Source organism: Cynocephalus volans, chromosome 12 (assembly GCF_027409185.1).
Source record: "Cynocephalus volans isolate mCynVol1 chromosome 12, mCynVol1.pri, whole genome shotgun sequence".
Classification (NCBI taxonomy): Eukaryota; Metazoa; Chordata; class Mammalia; order Dermoptera; family Cynocephalidae; genus Cynocephalus; species Cynocephalus volans.
Window position 1 is genome coordinate 54353141 of NC_084471.1, and position 20716 is coordinate 54373856.

General features: G+C 40.5%; 1 protein-coding gene across 5 annotated transcripts in view; it reads left to right on the forward strand.

The window, feature by feature from the left end:
* GRIP1 (glutamate receptor interacting protein 1) overlaps positions 1-20716 on the forward strand; it is a 396854-nt gene that overhangs the window by 322916 nt on the left and 53222 nt on the right. For all 5 annotated transcript variants that reach the window (XM_063074588.1, XM_063074591.1, XM_063074593.1 and 2 more), the window contains 2 exons: positions 5715-5784; positions 7432-7577. In XM_063074588.1, coding sequence (XP_062930658.1) covers positions 5715-5784; positions 7432-7577 — 216 coding nt within the window. The remainder of the gene's footprint in view (positions 1-5714; positions 5785-7431; positions 7578-20716) is intronic.

Consider the following 20716-nt stretch of genomic DNA (forward strand, 5'->3'; position numbering starts at 1 on the left):
AAGACATGCTTTTACTTCTCCCATTCTGTACCCCACTTAAAATGACAGTATAGATTTTTCAAAAGGCAAAAACTGTGAGGAAAAAAAGAAAATAGACTACAGCAACCAAATTTGGCAAAAAAAGATGAAAATGAATTTAATCAAAGCAGCAGAGAGGAAAGCTAACAATGAACCTGATTTACCTCCTAAACTCCAAGAGGCTCAGGAATTGGTGGATTCAGGAACATATGGAAGTAATCATGATGATAAAGTTGAGACAGGAGAATTGGTTGATAAGTCTGTTACGAATGAATTAGTCCCTTAGATGCCATCCCCCAGTCAGCAGAGCCTAGGGCCTCTCCCCTTACGCTGGCAGAAGCCTAGAGATTTATTCCCTGGAAAGCATGCCATGGAGAGTTCTCTGGACTGGAAGAACACAGCCAAATGCAGCAGCACTGCTCTAAAAACAGAGGTTAGGTGCAAGTTTGCATACTGACTATTGAGAGTGCCAGCTGTCTTCCCCCAGTAAACTCAGAGAAGCCAGGTGGCCAGGCTTGATGGCCTCTAAGCAGGCGAAAGAATCAGGGCTGTTGGACCCAAAGAAACAGCCTGGCCCAAACTATGCAGTGAAAGACCATAGTCCACAAGCACCACTAGGGTGCACCAAGCTTTCAAACAGCATTTTAGGGCCACACTCTTTGATGTGAATAGACAGCTTAGAAAAAAACAGACACTTGAGAAAGAACCTAATATGCAAGACTATCATCAAAGACAAAGATGTAAATCAGACAAACAGCACATGCACATGCAGAAAGAAGAAAACTTAAAAAAAACCTATCATTAACATCATTAGCAACGTAAGATATTGCATCCATGGTGGTGGGCAGGGAGTAAATGCCACTAGAAAACAACATCCAGAGAGGAACAAAGAGCACTTGAGAATTAAGAATATGGCAGAAATGAAAAAATTTGATTAAAATATTAAAAAATAAGAGTGAAGAATAATTCCAGAAATTAGAAAACAATAAATAAATGAAGTATCTAGAATGGATGAGAAAATTATAAAGGATTGAGCCCAAATGACACAACACCCAAATAATAGGCATTACAGAAAGAAAGGAGAGAGAAAAGCATCAAAGAAATAATTTTATAAAATGCCCTAGAATTGATGGATATGTTTCCACACTGATGGATCTATAACCTATGGATGAAAACAGATGCAGACCAAGGCATGTATTATGAGATCTGAGGACGCTGGACAAAGAGTCTATCCCACAGCATTCGGCAGGCAGGGTGGGGGTGTTGGGTTGAAGGAAAGTTTTCATACAATGTGTCAGAATAATACAAACAATAATCAAATAATCAGAATGGCATCAAGCTTTTCAACAGCAACCCTGGAAGCTAGAAAGTAATGGAAGAGGACCTCTAAAATTCTAAAGAAATAGGATTTCCAGCCTAGAATTTTTTACCCAGCAAAGCTGTCAATCAAATATGAAGGTTAGAAAAGACGTTTTCAGCTCTACAAAGTCTCAAAACACTCTCCTCCCAGGCACTCTTCTCAGGAAGCTACTGGAGAATGTGCACCACTGAAAGAGTGAGGAAGGAAAGCCAGAGAGAGGAAGAGCTGGATCCAGGGTGCAAGGGCTCCGAGGATGTAAGAGAGAAGTGAGGAAAAGAACCTGTGTAGCAGGAAGGGAGATCCCGAGATCTGTGTAGCAAGCCTGGAAAGCAGCCAGTCCAGACAGGTTGGAAAGCTCTGATAGATTTCCAATAAGATTTAACATATTAAGAGAAGATTTACACCAAGGTCAGGGGTTCGGATCCCCTTACTAACCAGCCACCTGAAAAAAAAATAGAGAAGATTTACATAACCTGGGAAATCTGAGGAGTTGAATTAATGATAAACACAAGAAGACTAAGCAAACAAAAACATCAAGAAAACAGATAACCACAGGGAACATATATTCTGCAGAAAAGGAAAGAAAGTATGGAATGCTGCACAGCTTGTCCATGGATACTGTTCACATAGTCACACTAAAGTAAATACCGAATATTGATCTGAAAAAAATATAACAAAACTGTATTGGAAGACTGGGAGAGACCAAAAATGTGCATGACCTTGGTCCGATTCCTGTACCAGCCAGCCGCCAAAAAAAAAAAAAAAGGTATTTGAATATGGTGGTGGTATAGAGGTGGAAGAGATCTAACTCGTTATCTTTCATAACAGAAAGTTGATAGAGAATGACTAACACTGAAAAATAATTTAGTAGTAATAGTCGTACATTATTAAGCAATATGTATGAAAACAGCCAAAAGAATTGAAAGTAGTTGCATATGGAGAAGCAGGAAACTGAAGACTGCTCTTGCAGAAGTTTTGACTCTAAATTGTGTGCATGTATAATTTTGATACAAATGAAAAGTAAATTTTATTTGTGAGGATTAAGACTGTACACCTATGGGCAGCATGAAAAATACCAACTATTGTAATATTATTCAAATGGATACTTGTGATTTGGAATTAAATTTCCAGTGACAACATCTTATCGGGCTGCAAAAGAGCTGTAGACAGATATGAGAAGGATGAGTTCTGAACAAGCTTGTAGATGACTCAGACAATGCACTCTAGTAACAACAAAAACATGGACATTGGAGATTCAGGTGAAGAGTTTGAATTAAGATTATTTCCTGAAATATGAGAAGGAAAAAGGTAAATTTAATATATATTAAATTTAATATATTATCAATTTAAAATTATAATTTAATCATATTAATTTATTATATATTAATTATTATAATAATGGAACAATTATATTAATTTAATATTAAAATTAATTTAATATTTAATATATACTTAGATTTAATATATATTAAATTTAAAATACTTTAAATTTAATATATACCATACAAAACAGGATTTTGCATCACTGTTCTCTTTTGTTAGGCTTTCAGTTCTGTGTGTTTGACCAGGTAAGTTGAGATTTCAAGGAGCTGTAATTGTTTCGTATTTCTTTTTCAGAATTTAATAACCTTTTGTTGCCTTTTTTTCTGAGCCATACTCTTGATCCATTTATTATTACCTGCTCCCACATCTTGACGTGTTTGTATGGCCTTCCCAGTTGCAGCCACTTCACAGAAGAGAGAAAGCTATTTCGTGCCTAATGACCTCATGAGATTTAACCAGCCCTGCCTCTCCTTTCTATCCACCTTCTCTGGGGTTACATAGCCAATGCCCAGAGCAGAGGTGCCCGGCTTATAGTTGGTGTTCAGAAAATATGTGTTAAGTAAATGAATGATTCTATGGAGAACTCCAATCAAATTCAAAGCACTGAGTGAGTGCTAGTGTATTCTCATTCAAAGGGTCATGAACTCACAAGCCCTCTGTGAGTGAGATCAGCCCAATGAGGACAGAGGCAAGTGGGAGACCTGGGGAAGGCTCCATATACATGGGGGAGTGGGAAAGGGAATCCGATGTTGTTGGATAATAATAGCAACAGTAAACATCTATGTAATGCATTCTATACGCACTGCTCCATTCACTTTATTTGTAATAACTCACATAATCCTCCCAACAAAAACCCTGAGGTAGGCCCTGTTGTCATTCACCATCAACATTTTGCAGACGGAGACACTGAGGCACTAAGGACCATGTGCTCAAGCACACATAGCTAGTAAGTGGGAGAACCAGGAGTTTGAACCCAAGCATTCTGGCCAAGTCCCAGCACTTAATCACTGCACCATATTGCCCCTCTAATTTTTTAAAAAGAAGCCATACATCTGTATGAAATCTACTAATTTTTAAAAACACTACAGGCCAAGCAAAGCGCACTTGGTTTGTAACTTTTTCTCAGGCAGCAAATAATTAAAACAAGGTGGTAGGTGTGCACACCATGACTGAGCCCCACAGCAGGAGTGGCCACATTTAACTGCATGTTAGTGAGGCAGCAGCCATACAGATTTGGACCCACTTCTTGGTTCAATTTCATCACCCCATGGACCCTGATGAGTCTTTGAAAGCTCAGATGTGGACTTGGTTAAAGGAGAAAGAAAAGAATCTAGTAAACACGAGAATGGGCACCATACATACCTATAGACCATGAGAAGTTTCAAACTTCTCTGCAAAGCTGTGTGGGTTTGTCCAAGAAATCACAGCTCTATTTTTCACTCTTGTAAAGATGACAGAGGTAGGTTTGATGTATTTTGTTGCCTCTACCATTATTTTGTTTCACAGGCCATTTCAGTGCAACATGGGTTTTTTAAAAAGCCAAAGGAAACATTGAGTGCTATGTGAGGGTTACTTGGCAAAATATCATATAAATTCACTGACAGATGCTAGAAAAGTTACTTGCTGGTAATAACAAAGTTTTCATTTTTGTGCCCTATGCCCAGAGCAATTTGCAGTTTTGAAATATGACATGAGTAAAAATGCTAGATGTTTATATTCTCTAGAAGAACTATATCAAATCATTGAATGAAGGTTTAAGTTATGAGCTAATCGTGGTGAATGGAATGTTTTGCATTCTTTCCTAGAAGCTAACAATAATGATTAAAGTCCCATTAACATTCACTGTGGACAAATTTAGACAGTGGGTAAGGTACTGGTATATGTATTTGTTTTTTCTTTAAATGTTGTGTTGAAATGTTAAACCATCTGTTCTTGTGCTTACACATTTTCCTGGGATTCAGATGGAGTTATGGGATATGATATGGTTCTATGATTAGTATGAGGTGATTAGACTGTTTATAATAAAATCTTACTTTAGGGACCTTTAATGACCTTTAAAAGGAAATCACTCCAGGATTCAGATTGGCAAAATATCTCTCAGAGGCAAATTTTTTTTACAAATGTCGATATGGTTAATTTTAAGCATCAAACTCCTAAATTAAATGTAAACTTTTTAAGTCAAAATGGACTATATAATTAATTTCCAGGGTTAATTCTAGGTAGGCTCATTTTTAATTGTTTTTTATTCTCCTTAAGTGGAAATATTCCTAAGAAAAGCTATAATGCACAAACTGACCTCTGTACAGCATAACAGTTTTATTTGTAAACTCAATAAAAGTTATATGTACATGTTTAGATATGCGTATGTATATACTTAAGTAGCAACAATGTATTTACTACTGCCAATAAGGGGAAATGGTCACATTCCAGAACATTTCAAAGCTTTCTACATTTGAACTTGTGAGCAGAATTTATAGATTTATATCCCATCTAGCAACAGATTTCCTTCTGGAAGAAAAAAGAACATTAATGCAGTGATTCCTATCCACTTTCCCACCCATAACACTTGAGTGATATGACACATTCCCATTGACAGTGGTATGTCCTCAATGGAAAGGAAAGGAGGGAAAGGTGGGAGAAGGGACCACATGTGTCAGTATCACTAAGGGGAGCTCCCAAATGATTTTAATACTTTCCTACTGAGGCACCCGCCCTTCAGGTTCTCTCTTGAGAATCACTGATTAAAATGATTTTAAACCTGATAGCTCTCCAATTGCCTCTCTAATTGCAAATATAAAATGACTTTGCTTTAGTTTTTTAAAAGCTTATAATACTTTAACACAAACAGTTTTACTGTCAAGAAGATATAATGTGCATATTTCCTAATTCATTTGCTGATCATCTTCACATACAAATTCTACTTGCATGAACAGTTATTATAAAACAGGGAAATGTACAATAGTGGGTGAGTCGTGGGTATAGAGATGTGACTGTCCTACCTTCATTATTACAGCACCATCCAGTAGAAAACCAGGGGACCCCCTTGTCATTTCTGATATCAAGAAAGGCAGTGTGGCACACAGGTAAGGAAAATGGACTTTTTTATTCATTCCAAGCCATTTCTTAATTAAAGCAGAAATGACCCTTTTTGTTCCCAAGGCAGACTGTGCTAATGGATTACTGTATTCTCAATATTTTCCAGGCAGCCACTATTAATCAATCATGTTTGACACCCCTAGTCGTAGAGGCTGCATAGATCTCTCCCCTCGTGTCAATTTACTTCTGTACACAGTGCAGACAACAATCATCTGAAAATGTTTTTTAGGGTCTTTCTTGAGTTCATCATAGGCTCTCCTTCACTGGTTGTTTTCCATCCTTTATTTTCCAGCTAAAAATCTGAAAGTAACCCCCCGTTATGAAAAGCCCCACATGGAGATAATAGCTTGTGGGCGAGTTTTGCTACATGCCAGAATATCCTCCCTAGGCAAGCAAGATCCTTGAGCCTTAAGTAATGTTCATGTCTCCTATTTACTCCATACATCATCAAAATCAGGGAGTCTCAAACTTTTCATTTCACAGATAAAAATATTTTTAAATGATTGAGGGTACTGATATAAGGCTGTTCACTTTATTTTTATTTTCCAACTAATGACTTTAAGAAAATCCCATCTATTATCACAATCATTTCATTAAAGAAATATTTTAACACTCAAAAAGTAGGAAGGACATTGTATGACTTTAGAAATATATGTCTAGGCTCAGCTGCTCTGGCAAAGAGATATATAAATACAGTGGATCAAGCAAGACAGAGGTGTGTCTCTTATGCAGTGGTTGGGAGGCAGGCAGGCAGTCCAGGGCTGGGGGAGCCAGCCCACCAGCTTACCAGTCATTACCATTTTCTAGCTATAGACCGGGGATGAGGGAGGCATTCCAACTGAGTCTGGGGCATGCCTTTTTAGGGGTGACCCAAAAGAAGGAAAGGGAGAATAGATGCTGGAAAACAATTAGCAGTCTCTGTCACAGACGTATTGCATAAAGAACAGTTCTTACAAATATGTGTATATACATATATGCACATGCAAACACATATACATACAACATTCTCATTTGTTCTTCTCATTTCATTATGGACCTTGAAAACTTTCAACAGACCTGCACTGGTACATAGTCACTGTTAGACTCCCTGTGGCCACTTTCCAAATAGCTGGCATCTGATTCATCTAGACCTTTTCTCCCTACTCCAGCCACAGTGAGTTTCCAGGTGCAGGTGGAAGTGGCAGAGACTCCAAGTCTCAGGCCTCCACTAACTCCATCCCATATTGACTTCCTTCACTTCCTTGGCTCTCTCCTAGTACATGGACTGCCAAGGATCAAAAGGGGTGTGACAATGTGGAGGAGCATAAGGATACCGGGGTCTCTACAGACACCAGCCCAATACCTCCCTTCCTCAGAACCTTAGACTTCCTGAGTGAAACTTAGAGGAAGGCCCTGGTTTAACTGAAGAAAGCATAAGAAAAAATGTTTTTAATACTCTGCACTTTAATGTCACAGCAGCCATTCCAAATAAGACTGGATAAAACGGGTTTGTCAATAAAGCTCAATTTAAAAACAGTTGAAGAAGCTCTTTTCCTCTAAAGACTACCATAATGCTACATCATGCTTAATGCCTCTTTAAATGGCCTGGTTAAGTGCTCATCATTAGTCATGTGTTATTCTGCATTTACTAACAGAACTGGAACCCTGGAACTTGGAGATAAATTACTTGCAATAGATAACATCCGGCTCGACAACTGTTCCATGGAAGATGCAGTTCAGATCCTCCAGCAATGTGAAGACCTGGTAAAGCTCAAAATCCGCAAAGATGAAGATAATTCAGGTATTGATAGCATTCTTAGTTAAGACTGATATTTCTAACCACCCATCTGTCACAAAAGATATTAGATCTTGATGTTTTACATACAACAGCTGGCTAGTGACATTGTAGTAGTGTTTTACATAGTTAAAAGGGTCTTTAACTGTGCATTAAGAGTCTAGCATGAATTTTAAATAATGGTGCTTTTAAGTGATATAATTAAGGTATTTTCATTACAGAAACATTATTATAATGTACTAAAATAATTTTTCGAAATGAAAACTAAATCATCACCCAATACCACCCTAGTGCAATGGAACTAGTCATTTTCTAGTCTTTGTTGACATGTATGTTATATAATTATAACCATAGTGAATGTCACAGTTTTTACTTAGCTTTATATTATAAACATTTTACCATTTTACAAACCCTTAATATTTACCATTTATATTTACAGCCTGTAATTTATTTGCTATTCTTCTCTTAGATTGTTTCCAATTGTTTTATTATTGTAGATGGTACTGTCTTAGATATCTTTATGCATAAATATCTTTATTTGACTTTTTTTCCTCTTTTGAATTATTTTCTTAGAAAATATTCCTAGAAGTAGGTTTTCTGGGTCAGAATAAAAATTAGATTTTGGTGATTCCTGATGAGTCTTGCACCATGTTACTTTCTAACAGGGCTATATCCATTGTTAGGGCCTCTGGCAGTGTCTGAATACAGTGGAGCTTCTCAAACTGTAGTAGCCCTCAGAATCACCCAAAGAGCTTGGTGAAATACAGATCCTGGGTACTACCCCCAGGTAGTACCCGAGAGTCTATATTTCTAACAAATTTCCAAGTGATGCTGCTGCAGTTGTCCAAGGAGCACACTTTGAGTATCTCTTTATTAGAAGCCTTTTTATCTGATTATGATAAGAACCCAGAACTAATTGAAAGAAAGCTCACTAATTGAAAGAGTTAGCTAATATGAGGAATTATAGAAAGTGATGTATATTTATAATGTAAACACTTAATTTAAAATTTTGCCAATCTTATGGGAAAAGTCAAGGCCTTTCCTATGAATGTAATTCTGCTGATTATAGTTGCAAATCTTTTTGTTGGTTTGCCTAAACCATACCCATAATATATAATTTATGATTTCCAGTTTTGTTTTGTTTTTAATGCAGTGAGAATTTAAAGAATTTAAAGCAATCTGAATGCTTACTTCACTTACACTTTTATTTTCCCCAATGTTTTAGAGTTTTTCCTCTATGTAATTAAAAGTAGATTTTTGCCTACTGAACCCGTCATTAAATCTTTTTCAAAGCATTTGATTTTGTTTTCATAGAACAACTGCACTCATATTTCACAGGTTATATGAGATTAATTAAATTACATTATAACAATAACAAGTACAACTGGTATAAACAGGCTGGGGAATAAACATAATTGACATAATTTTTAAGATTACAACTGTACCACAGGAGCCCCAAATCTGAGAGGGCATTCTGTAGTGTTTGCCTGTTCAAACAGGTGTTTCAATAGGTAGACACATCAGTCTATTAGACTTACAGAAGTCGCTGACAGCAGCTGGCCAGCTAGATATCCACCCCACCACGGGGCACATACAACAGTTACATAGTGAATAGATCAAAGTAGGAGTGTAAATCATTTGCAAGCTTACACACAGACTCTAGCCTAGCTCACATAACTCAGAGTATGCAGGAGATCTGGCTGAATAGATAAGTTAACCTACTCTCTCGGTGCCAGTGTTTTAGCACCAGCGTGCTAACTCATTTACTTAGGGTCCCTGCATCCTTCAGTCTTCCATTTGTCTTAAAGGGGATATGCCTTTCCTTGGGTAACTCTCTGGGCCAGGGGTATTTTCTCAGGGGTGAGGAGGAACTCTGGTATGCATGGGGATGGAGTAATACGGCTATGTCCAGCATTTACCATACATTCTACCCCAATATACGGCTATTCCACCCTCACAGTCTTCCCACCACATTAATCTTCTGCGTGTCCCCTAGGTGGAATAGCGAATTGCACATTGTCCATAGCAGACCTGACCTGGCAGATAGCGGGAACACTGAGCAGACCCAGCAATCTGATCTAATATGTACTTGGGCCAGGGATGCAGCCATTGAAGATAGCTGTTCCCCATGGTCATACTAGGGATGATAAGAAAGATGTTTAACAGGTACTAAAAGTGGGTAAGTGATGTTTATCAGGTAACACACAAGTGACAGTTTTATCTTGAGACAATATAGTTACAATAAGTGGAGACTTCCCCAGCTTAGCCCACCAAGACCTATCAGGTCCAGGGGCTATTTTATCTATGACAGAGGAGGTGGGGGGTACCCGAAAACTCTATGGGGAAATAATAATAGTCCCTTTCTTTATAATCTGGTCTGTGGGGTTGTGACATCTCACGGCGTTTGACCATCGTCCTATCACTGATGGAAAGATCTCTAAACCCCTTTCTACTCCTTCACCCCAGGGAGACACAGGGAGCTCCAGCATGGTTCAGTTTGAATTTCCCGGGGCCCATGGAGTGGACTCACTCCAGGTACTATATCCTGAGGGGCTGGCAACAACAAGTTATTTTCGCTTCCCCACTGAGGTCTTAGTGAAGTCTCTAAAGTCTTCATTTGCAGTCTTACAGCTGCTATCCAAGGCTGTATCAATGTGTCCAGCAGGGAGGGCGTCCACATGTGGGTCTCTCATTCAGTGTCTGTAGGGCTTCTGCTAACATCGTTGTCCACCCCTGCAGGGTGTGCTGTTCTGTGTTCAAGGCCTCCTTAAGCATTCCATTGTAACTTTCAATGACGCCTGCTCCAGTTGGATCATAGAAAGATGAAATTTCCAAGTGATGTTATGGGCATCAGCCCATTGTTGTACCTGTTGTCCAGTGAAATGGGTCCCTTGATCACTCTCAGTGACTTCACCGGTTCCATAGGCAGCCATGAGCTGTGCCAGTCCTCTGATTGTTGTTCTGTGGGTGGCCACTTTGCTGGGGCTTAAGCTTGCATAATACCTGTACAGGTGTCTTCACAGGTTAATGCATAATGAGTCCCTTCTGATAAGGGGAGTGGCCCTATATATTCTATTTGACAATGATTCAGGGGTGTATCTCCCCTACACACCTGTCCCATCTCTTAGGGAGGCTTATGTAGATGTCATTCCATGCAGACAGGACAGTTCTGACAGACAATCACAATATCAACATACAGGATCGATAGCCCCCAGGCTTTGACCATTTCCCATAGTGTCTTTTGTCCAGTGTGTTTCATTTTCTTGTGGAACCAGGCAGCCACATCTGTGGCGGGGGCTTCTTCCAGCCATCTCACACAGACCAGGGCATCAGTCTTGTCATTGCCTGGGCTGCCCAATGGTTGAGCCCCAACACATGGTACACAGTCACTGATTTATGTTGGCTGATGACATATATATCTTGCCTCATGTCCTGACCCCACAGGGCTTTATTTGTGATCAACCAGTCCTATTTTTTCCATTGGGGCAGCCATAACATCAGGCCCCTAAAAACTGCCCAACTGTCAGTGCAAATGGTTACTGGGCCTTTTTCTTTGGCTATCACCATCCATACTGCTTGCAGTTCAGCCCATTGCCTGATTTGCCTAGTTCTGTCATCCATCCAGATGGTATCAGTTGACGGTTGGTATGCCGTGGCTTCCCATCGAGGGGGGCCTCGACAGGAGCTGTCAGTATACCAAGCCTTGTCTGGCACCAGTGGCACATGTTCCTTAATGGGTGAGGGAGTCAATACTGTGGGTTCCAGCAGGCACATCATCTGGGTCCACAAATGTGACAACTGCTGTAGTTTATGGCTCAAAGGACTTGTGGATAACTTACTGCATTATTGTAAGTAGGTGCACCACTTTGTCACTGTACTCATCTGAGCACTGGAACTGCAGGATCACGTGAAGATGTCATGAATCCTTCCAGCAATTGCCAGTGCAGTCCTCACTATCACAGCTGCCTGTCTGGTGACCAGTGCCTGTGACTAGCAATTCTTGATAAATAGCGTTTACTTGTTCAATGGGGCTATAACAGGCCTCTGCTCCTTTCCATGTCTGGGACCAAAACCCTGTGGGGAGGTGAGCTTTCCCCTGTCATTGACATAATCCCCAAGCATAGCCCTCCTGGGAAATATTTATGTCCAATTCACAGGGCACTACTGGATTGTACGCCTCCCCTACTGGCACTCAGAAGTCCAATCCCAGGGCCAGCCTGTGGCTCACTTTGCAGAGTGCAGTGCTACTAACACCAAGGCTGCGGGTTCGGATCCTATATAGGGATGGCCAGTTAGCTCACTGGCTGAGCGTGGTGCTGACAACATCAAGCTAAGGGTTAAGATCCCCTCACCAGTCATCTTTAAAAAAAATTAAAAAGAAAGAAAAAGAGCAATCCCATTGTGCTCCCTTTTTCACTAGCTTGTATAGAGGCCTCACTGTCTGAGCTAAATGGGGAATAAACACTCTCCAGGATCCTAACAATCCCAGAAATTCCTGTAATTGTTTAACAGTAGTTGGCCTAGGGTATGCCTGAATCTCCTCTGTTACCGTGGAGGGCATCAGTTTTTGTCTTACTCAGCTAAATAACACCCAAGAATTTGACAGATAATCCAGGTCCCTGGACCTTGTTTTGGTTTATTGGCCCTTCGCCTGCTCTATAGGTGAGTGATAAAGGATGGTGTAGCCTCCTCCAAATCTGTAAGAGAATCAGAAGTTAATATAATGTCATCAATATAATAGCATAGTCTCACTGACAGAGGTGCTGTCCATTTTTCCGAATCTTCTGCGACAATTCCATGGCAGATGGTAGGGCTATGCAGGTAGCCCATCTGCAAAACCATGAGTGTCCTCTGGTGTCCTTCCCATGTGAAGGTGAATTGGTCTTGACTATCTGGATGGATATAAATACTAAAGAAAGCATTAGCCAAGTCTAATACAACATGATATGTTCCCAGTTGAGTTCCTAATTTATCCATAACATTGGTAATATTAGGTACAGCCACATGTAGAGGAAGAATTACCTTATTTAGTTCCCTGTAGTCCACAGTCATTCTCCAAGTGCCTTCTGGTTTACAGCAGACCACACAGGGGAGTTATACAGACTATGAGCTGGGCGTATTATTTTCACCTTGGATAATTCCAGCATAGTTTCCACAATTTCCTTGTGATCCCCTGGCAACCAGTATTAGTTGCCACTATTTGCCAGGGTGATGGAAGTTGCACTGGAGGGTGCTGTACTTTACCTCTCTGTACCTCTTTCACAGCCCTACTTCATAGGCAGAACTCCCCCACACTAACATGCAAACACAAACCTTGCAGGATATCAATCCTGAGTATGTATTTCCTGATCAGTGAGATGTACACAGCATCGTCCCTTGGCAGGGAGCCTACCAATCCTTAAAATTAACTTCACCTTGCTTACTTTAAGGAATTGCCCACCATACCCATCTATAGCAGCAACAGTGCCTTGAATATTGATGGATTCCCATATTATCAATGTGCATTCAGATCCTGTATCTACCAAGGCAATCATCTTTTGTATGTTCCACAGAGACCAGTATATAGCAAGCTCAACAGGGGGCCTCTGGTCAGCAGAGACAGTTCACATTTCCTCTGTCCCTTGCCCCTACCCCTTAGGCTTGGGCCCAAGGGAACATAAAATCTGTCTCGTCTTTCCCTGGAGGAGCACTCAGCTCTACTTGGGGTAAGCAAAAGAGGCCTCCCATAGAGGATGATTTCATGAATCCCTTCAGCTTTGGTTCTGCCTACACTCCCCCTAAAGGAGTTCATCCCCTTATCAGCCACGCCTCCAGTCACTTTTCTGGCAGGGGCTAGAACTGTTTCTCTTTGGGCAGCTATTGCCACAATTCAAGCAATGTCACATTCGGCTACTTATCCATTTTGGGGGGATCGACCCCTGCCTTAGTTAGGTCCACCCACAGGTGTTTTCAACTTTCACTGGTTCATTCTGATCTCCCTATTCCCCTCTTTTCCCTTTTGGTGCGACTTCCTTTACCTTGTGAATCCCTTTCTTTGATCATTTAATTTCTGCTTCCCCTAGATCAGCTATGGCTCCTGCCACCCTTTGAACTGATTGCCCTACTAGGGGTGACAGAACAGATACCAATGTTCCATAGCAGCTACTGGGAGCTGATTGTATAATAACCCTGTCTTTCATTCCTCCAGCAAATTGCACCAAGTCTGGACCACAGAAGGGGTCTCGGTAAATAGCATGTCTCATATGCAATCCCCTAAGGAATTCTCGCACCCCCTCCACAGTAGACCAGCAAGGGGGCACACCCGGGATGCTCCCTTCATCAGGCCACGCAGCACAGCAGCCTGCCATGATCCAAGTCAACAAGGAGGCATTTTCATCATATTGCCCTGATCTATAAATGCGCTGCCAGAGTGAGGGATGATTGGTGACCAATGCCATGTTTGCCATCTCCTCCCCTGACAATATTATGCCATTGGCCCCTGTATCCCACAGAGCAGCCACCCAGGAATACTTTCTCTCCCTCTCTGCTGAAACTTAGTAGCCAGTTCTACCAGCTCCTCCACAGTGTACAGGTGGGAACTTACATGCATATATTTTAGCAGAGGAGATAAATCTTGGGCATTTTGCCCTTCTTAAGGGCAAATGTTGCCTAGTCTTAAGCTTTTGTATTACTACTGATCTAGCCTGAAGAGTTCCTGCTTTATCATTGATTACCTCCATTTGGCAATTCTCATCTTCCTCATCTGAGGTATCTGTCTCAGAAGAGGGCTCCCATTTTCTAGGATCCCACTCTGGGTTTGTAACGACCAGAGGGATCTTAGCCTGTAGCAACCGCTTTCCTTTTATTTTTGCAAACTGGCATGCCAAATCGTGCAGCTGGTCAGTGGCTTGGTCCAAATGACACACTGTCATATCCTTGCTATCAACCTGGGTTAAATGAGCCTCTCCTTCTATTCTTAATTCTTCTTTTAACCTTTGTCCTTGATTTTGCGACTCAATTTCCTTTTCAATCACTAGCCAGCCGGAGCACCCAGAGGCAAGGTCATGCTATTGCGACAGCAATGGCCTTATAGTCTTTTTTTCCTTTGAATACCTCTTCTTTCTTCGACTGCCTTCAATATCTCCAGCAGCCCTGTCTTCATTTTCAGGGTGTTCCTGTGCTCACACGGCAGTCCCCAGCTATTTACCAAGCTGGTGATATCAGAGCACATTGAACCAGTGGCCTACACAGGTCTTTCTCCCTGCAACATTCCTCTTGTCCCCACCATCTGTCCTGTGGCTGCTTCAATGGGGAGTTTGTCTGGAATATCCTGCCACCTTTGCCAATTCTGAGAGGGCATTCGCATAGTATTTGCCTATTCTAAAGAACTCACCTAGTATTTCAGTAGGTAGAGACATCGGTCTATTAGACTTAAAGGTGTTGCTGATAGCAGCCGGCCAGCTAGATATCCACCCCACCACAGGGTACATATAACAGTTATATAGTAAACAGGTCAAAGTAGGGTTATAAATCATTTGCAAGCTTACACAAAGACTCTCACCCAACTCACATAAATCAGAGCATGCCAGAGATCTGGCTGAGTAAATAAGGATCTACTCACTACTCTCCTGGCACCAGAGTACTTTAGCGCCAGCATACTAATTCATTTACTTAGGGTCCCTGCTTCCTCCACTCTTCCTTTTGTCTTAGAGGGTATGTGCCTTTCCTTGGGTAACTATCTTGGCTAGGGGGAGGGAAAACTCTGGTATGCATGAGAAGGAAGAATAGGGCTATGTCTAGCATTTACCCCACAACAACACAAGCAATAGCAAGAGCGGAAGTGCATAGGGGGACTAGAGGAAGAAACCCATTACTCTGCAGCATTCCATGGCATTGGTCAGTATATTTTATGATGAAGGATGGAGAGCCACAATTAATCCAGTAAATTAGTTAAGTGGAGATTGGTTAAGAGAGCTTCTACTGGGCTGGCCAGTTATCTCAGTTGGTTAGAGCACAGCCTTGTAACACCAAGGTCAAGGGATTGGATCCCCATACCAGCCAGCCACCGAAAGGAAAAAAAGGGAGAGAAAGAGAGAGCTTCTAGTATATATAATTTTATTCCAACGGATAATGAAACTATTGTCAATGTTCTGAAATCTCCCATAATCAAATCATCTAGATCTAGAGTTCATGGTCATGTCAGGCCATGTGTTTATGATACCTATTCAAAGTAAGAAAAAAAAAAAATGGCAGTTGTATCCATCAGTACAGTTGGTAAGATAGTAATACCCAAATATTTTTATAACCAATGTTTAAGAGTACACATAGGTTTGTACTCATTGTTTCCCAAGCAACTAATTTTCTGTGCCAACATCTGCATTTCTCTCTTTACAAGCTTGCTTCAATTATATTTTTGTTTGGAGATTTATTTCAAAGAGGGATAAAGGCTTCCACATTAGTCTAGATTCTGTCCTAGTGAAGAGGCAAACCCAGTGGAGAAATCTATTTTGCATGATTTGCGCAGCTCAGCAGAACTCAGCTACCTTCTTTGCAGAGTGAAAAAGCCAAGCCAGAGATGAATATGTATGGTATGCGTGGTTGGTGATGTGTCCAGCTTCAAAGCCAGGCCATGCAGACACCTTGGCAGGAGTTTCAGAAACAGCAACTGAGCACTTGGAGAGCTAGGCCTTATTTTCAGTTGCTGATTTCCTCTGGCTTATTTTTTCCCCCTTTACATGTTTCCCCTGTAATCTCCATACATAATATTATGATAATTATCATGCCTATTAAGTATTTTTAATTTTTAAGAAGTTCTATTTTTAAAATCCTATATCTTTCCATTGAAAAACACACATATACTCAAAATATGACTGTAAATATTGGTGTGAGAGAAATATTTACCAAAACCAGATTTTCTAAAATCACTGTACCAAAATATATGCTCATTCAGACATGTTTTTATAACAGATCACTACTTGAAAATTATCATCTGATCATTGATTTGGAAGAATTCGTGTAATCCTAGTATCCTCTTCCCTTATACGATTATAAATATAATTTGAGTAACTGAATTGTTTTTTATTCAGAGCAAAGCAAGGGGGGAAATCCCCGTTATTCAAAATGTAAGACCTGACTAGTTCAAGGCAGACTATGTAGTCATAAAGAGCAAACACTTTAAAATCAGACCTGAGTTGAAAGTTTCACTCTTCCGCATTTGAACTGTGCAAGTTTGGGCAGGTTACTAAACCTGTCTGAGATTCACTTTTTTTTCAGTAGTGTGTACATAATAATACCCACCTCAGGGAGCTGTTGTAACTTGTTGAAAGAGATGCTTACTGACAGTCAATCAGTGGGGACCTGCTTTTTATTAAATTACCTCCTGAAGTCCCTTTTCCTCCTTTTTTTTTTTTCATCCTCACTCAAGATATAACTGACTGGAAAATAAGCTTTGATTCTTACAATAGTCATTGATTTTGGAAATTTGATATTGTGCTTAATCTAAAATTATGCTGGTGATTTGAACTATCACATTGAATAGTTGCCATCCTCCGTCTCAATATTTTTGAATGGTAATATTCAGTGTATATTCTTTGCCTCCTGAAATATTGCTCATACTAATATTATACTTTCTGTACTCCAGGAGTTTTCCAGTTCTTTCTTTAACTGCCTACTCTTTTTCATCCTTCAACGATGGTTTTCTCATCAATCACAGGAAGTTTATTAACCACAGTTGATATAACTTGGTTTTCTAAGCTAGCCAGTAGTGCAGTTGGTTTTAACAGATGGTTCAAAATGTAAGCCTTACTTCCACCTGCGCTAGGCTCATTGCTCTGCCATGTACCTTACCCAAGGAGAAGGCAGAACTATTCCCAAATGTTGTTAAAATCATCGGCTTTCAGTCATGCCATCAGCATTGATTTAGTGTCCATAAGGTGCCAGGTACTGTGCTAGGGACTGCCAGGTCTTAGGTAAAAAGGATACAATCCCTGCCCTTAAATCAGTCACCACCAAGTAAAAGAGAAGAAAACCAATAGCAATATAATGCATGTTCTATGGGTATGCACAAGATGTTAAGAGAATGTGGAGGTGTCCACTGGAGCCTGGGGAACTCAAGGCAATGATCCTAAAAGCCATGGTCTTGAAAGTGTTCAGGAGGTGGCGCACGTTAGAGAGAGCACAGCACATCCTAGTGGGCAGATGTGGCTGAAGCACAGTGTGTGTAAGGACTTGGTAGGAGGTGAGCTAGAAAGGTACACTGGGGCCAGATCATCATGGGCCTTGTAGGCCAAGTTAGGAAATTTGGATTTTACCCCAAGAGCCAAGGAAGAGCCATTAAAGGACTTAAAGCAGGGGAGTGAAGCCATAGTATTTGCTTAGTGACCACTGGTTGTAATCATTTTACTAAAGTGTTGAACGAGGCATTTAAGGGAGTCTGAATGAACTCTTTCTAGCCCAGGCCGAGGGAAGCAGTAGAAGGAAATGACCAAGAGCACAGGACTGGCTTCACACTGACAAGCTGGGAAACTTAGGCAAGTTAACTTCCCTAAGCATCAGTTTCCTCATCTGTAAACGTCCTTTTAATGCCTACTTTACATGGCTGTTTTAAGGATCAAAGGAGGTAATATATTTAAGCATGTAGCAATAATGTTTGCACCTAATAAAGCCCAGTGAATGCTATCAGCAGTTATTATTAGGATGTCTTAAAAATTAATTTTAGCTTTGTTTAACAATGGCCAGATCACTGGAACACTCGGGTGGTTGGCACTTTTCCCCGCTCTAGATCATCACCATTCTGCCTTCAGGAGCTTTTGCATGTGTCATCTTTTATTATGGTTCCTGTATGGGTCTAATGCTCCAGAGCAGTGACTGCTACCCAATCCCCAGGCCCACAAAGATGCAGATAACCCTCTTGAAATAAAATCTATTGTTTTGCTTTGATTGCATCTGGGTCCAACTTAAATGAAGAGGGAAGAGTTTGGAGATATGGCAAGGGCCTGAAAAAGAACCTTGAAGCAAAGCAGAAGAGACTTTGGGATTTGTGAGAAGAGAGGGAGGTTTCCAAATCTACCCCATGTAGTTTCCAAGAGTCTGTTTTGTATTACCACCTTTATGTAAATCAAATATACAGTTGTTAATGATTTTTCTCTTGATTTAGAGCATCTTACTTCGAATATATAGCATGTTTTTAGAGACCGTAAATTTAGTACTTTACCTTTACGGGTTCTAATCAGTACAGAGAAACATTTCCAGGCTGCAGCTTGTACCATCCTGGGCAAATTACCTTTATGCACTTCCAAGTAGAGTTTTATGCAAACATAGCTCATTGCAAAGTTAAATCTATCCTTCAAAGGTTTGGGCTTTCGTGTGTGTGTGTGTGTGTGTGTGTGTGTGTGTGTGTGTGTGTGTGTGTGTGTGTGTGTGTGTGTGTGTGTGTGTGTTTTGTTTTTCCCCAGTTCATTAGTGGTAAGCAGAGCTAAGTAATTTGCAGTAGCTGTTTTTCCTAAAATCTAGATTGGGGTAGTGGAGATTCCCCATTACAAGTTCCCAAGAATGATCCTGGCTGTAGTAGGAGTAGTGGAAGGGGATTGTGAGCAAAAGCTGGCTGAAAGGACTTATGGTAGAAAAAAAGAGTACTCTTTCTTTTTTTTTATACTTGATCTCTCAAAGTAATGGCTCTCAAACTTAAATGTTCATCAGAATCATCCAGAGGGTGATTGTTAAAACACAGATGACTGGGCCCCTCTCCCAGAGTTTCAGATTCCTACAGGTCTGGCAGGGCACAGAGAATTTGCATTTTTAAAAAGTTGCCAGATGATGCCAAAGCTGCTAGTCCTAGAACTACACTTTGAGAAGCACCATCACAAAGGGACCTGGCTTTGATAAATTATCACTTACATAAAGAAACTGGAACGCTACTCTTAAACACTCAACTGTTCTTTGGAACTTTCTTAGTACATGGTTTTGGCATGACCAGGTAAAATGACCACACAACAGTAAAGAAGCTGTAAAGAGTTTTCTAGTTTATTTTCTCAGGCCTGTCCAACTCCAAGAAATATAATTGTACTCTAAAATTAATTCCATCACTTTTAGTTGAAGTGAACCTTGATTGACCCACACATGTACTCCTTCCAAAGGCTGTCTACCAAACTCAAGCTTCCTATTTGGCCACAGAAGCAGCTGCCATTATAGATTCAAGCCAGACAGTGCTCATTTTGTTAAACAGGCAGCACTCAAGAAGCCTGAAAATAACATTGCAAATAAGTAATGCAGCAATTTTGCATCTGTTCTGTGGTTCCATTAATTTTCTTAACTAGAGCTGAGCAGAACAAACAAGTAGGCTGGCCCCTTTCATGTCTTTTACTAATAGTTGTAAACCTTCTGTTGTGACATAAAAGCTGTTTATAATATCATTAACATCTGTTTAGGCTTGCTTTGAAACTTACTGGTGATTCTGCATTTTTCCTTCTCGGAAAGTTTTCTGTTCTGGTTAAATGCTGCTTTCGAATCTTTCTAGGCTGGAGCAGCCTCAAGGAGAGAGGATCTTGGAGTGCTTCCACCTCCAAAATGGTCTGAGCATCTCTTTCTAAATGGCAGTTATTACCCTCCTCCTAAGCTGCATGGCCTTGCAAGGATGCCAGTTGGGTTAAAGCCCAAGAAGGCAGATGGAATTGGAAGTTCAGGCTGAAGCTGACTCCACATTCTTGGAACAGTGGAGGAAGGAAGCTCTAGGTTTGTTGGTCCCACAATGGCAGCCAGATCACATTTTCACACTTTGAATAAGCCAGATTGAGTTTGCATGCCCTGCCTTAGAGAGAAATACTAGACCTTGGCATAGCAGGGAAACTGACTCACAAAGCTCTCTTAGAGATCTCTTCCTGGGAACCAATGACTGTGCTAACATTTATTCATCCTTTTGCTCATTTGTTCAAGCATTTACTGAATTCTCCTTGGTGCCAGCCATAGTTCTAGCCTGTGGGGTTATAAAAATAAAAATCTGTTTTCAAAGTGATCCTATTCTAATGAAGGAGACAAGGAGAGAGATCCTTAAAACATAGAGTGAAAAGTATATGCTAGAACGTGCAGTCTCAAGGGGAGCAAAAATTGGTTTGGGGGGAACAAATAATCTTAGATATTACATTACAATGGTTTGTGCCCTGCAAAGCTCA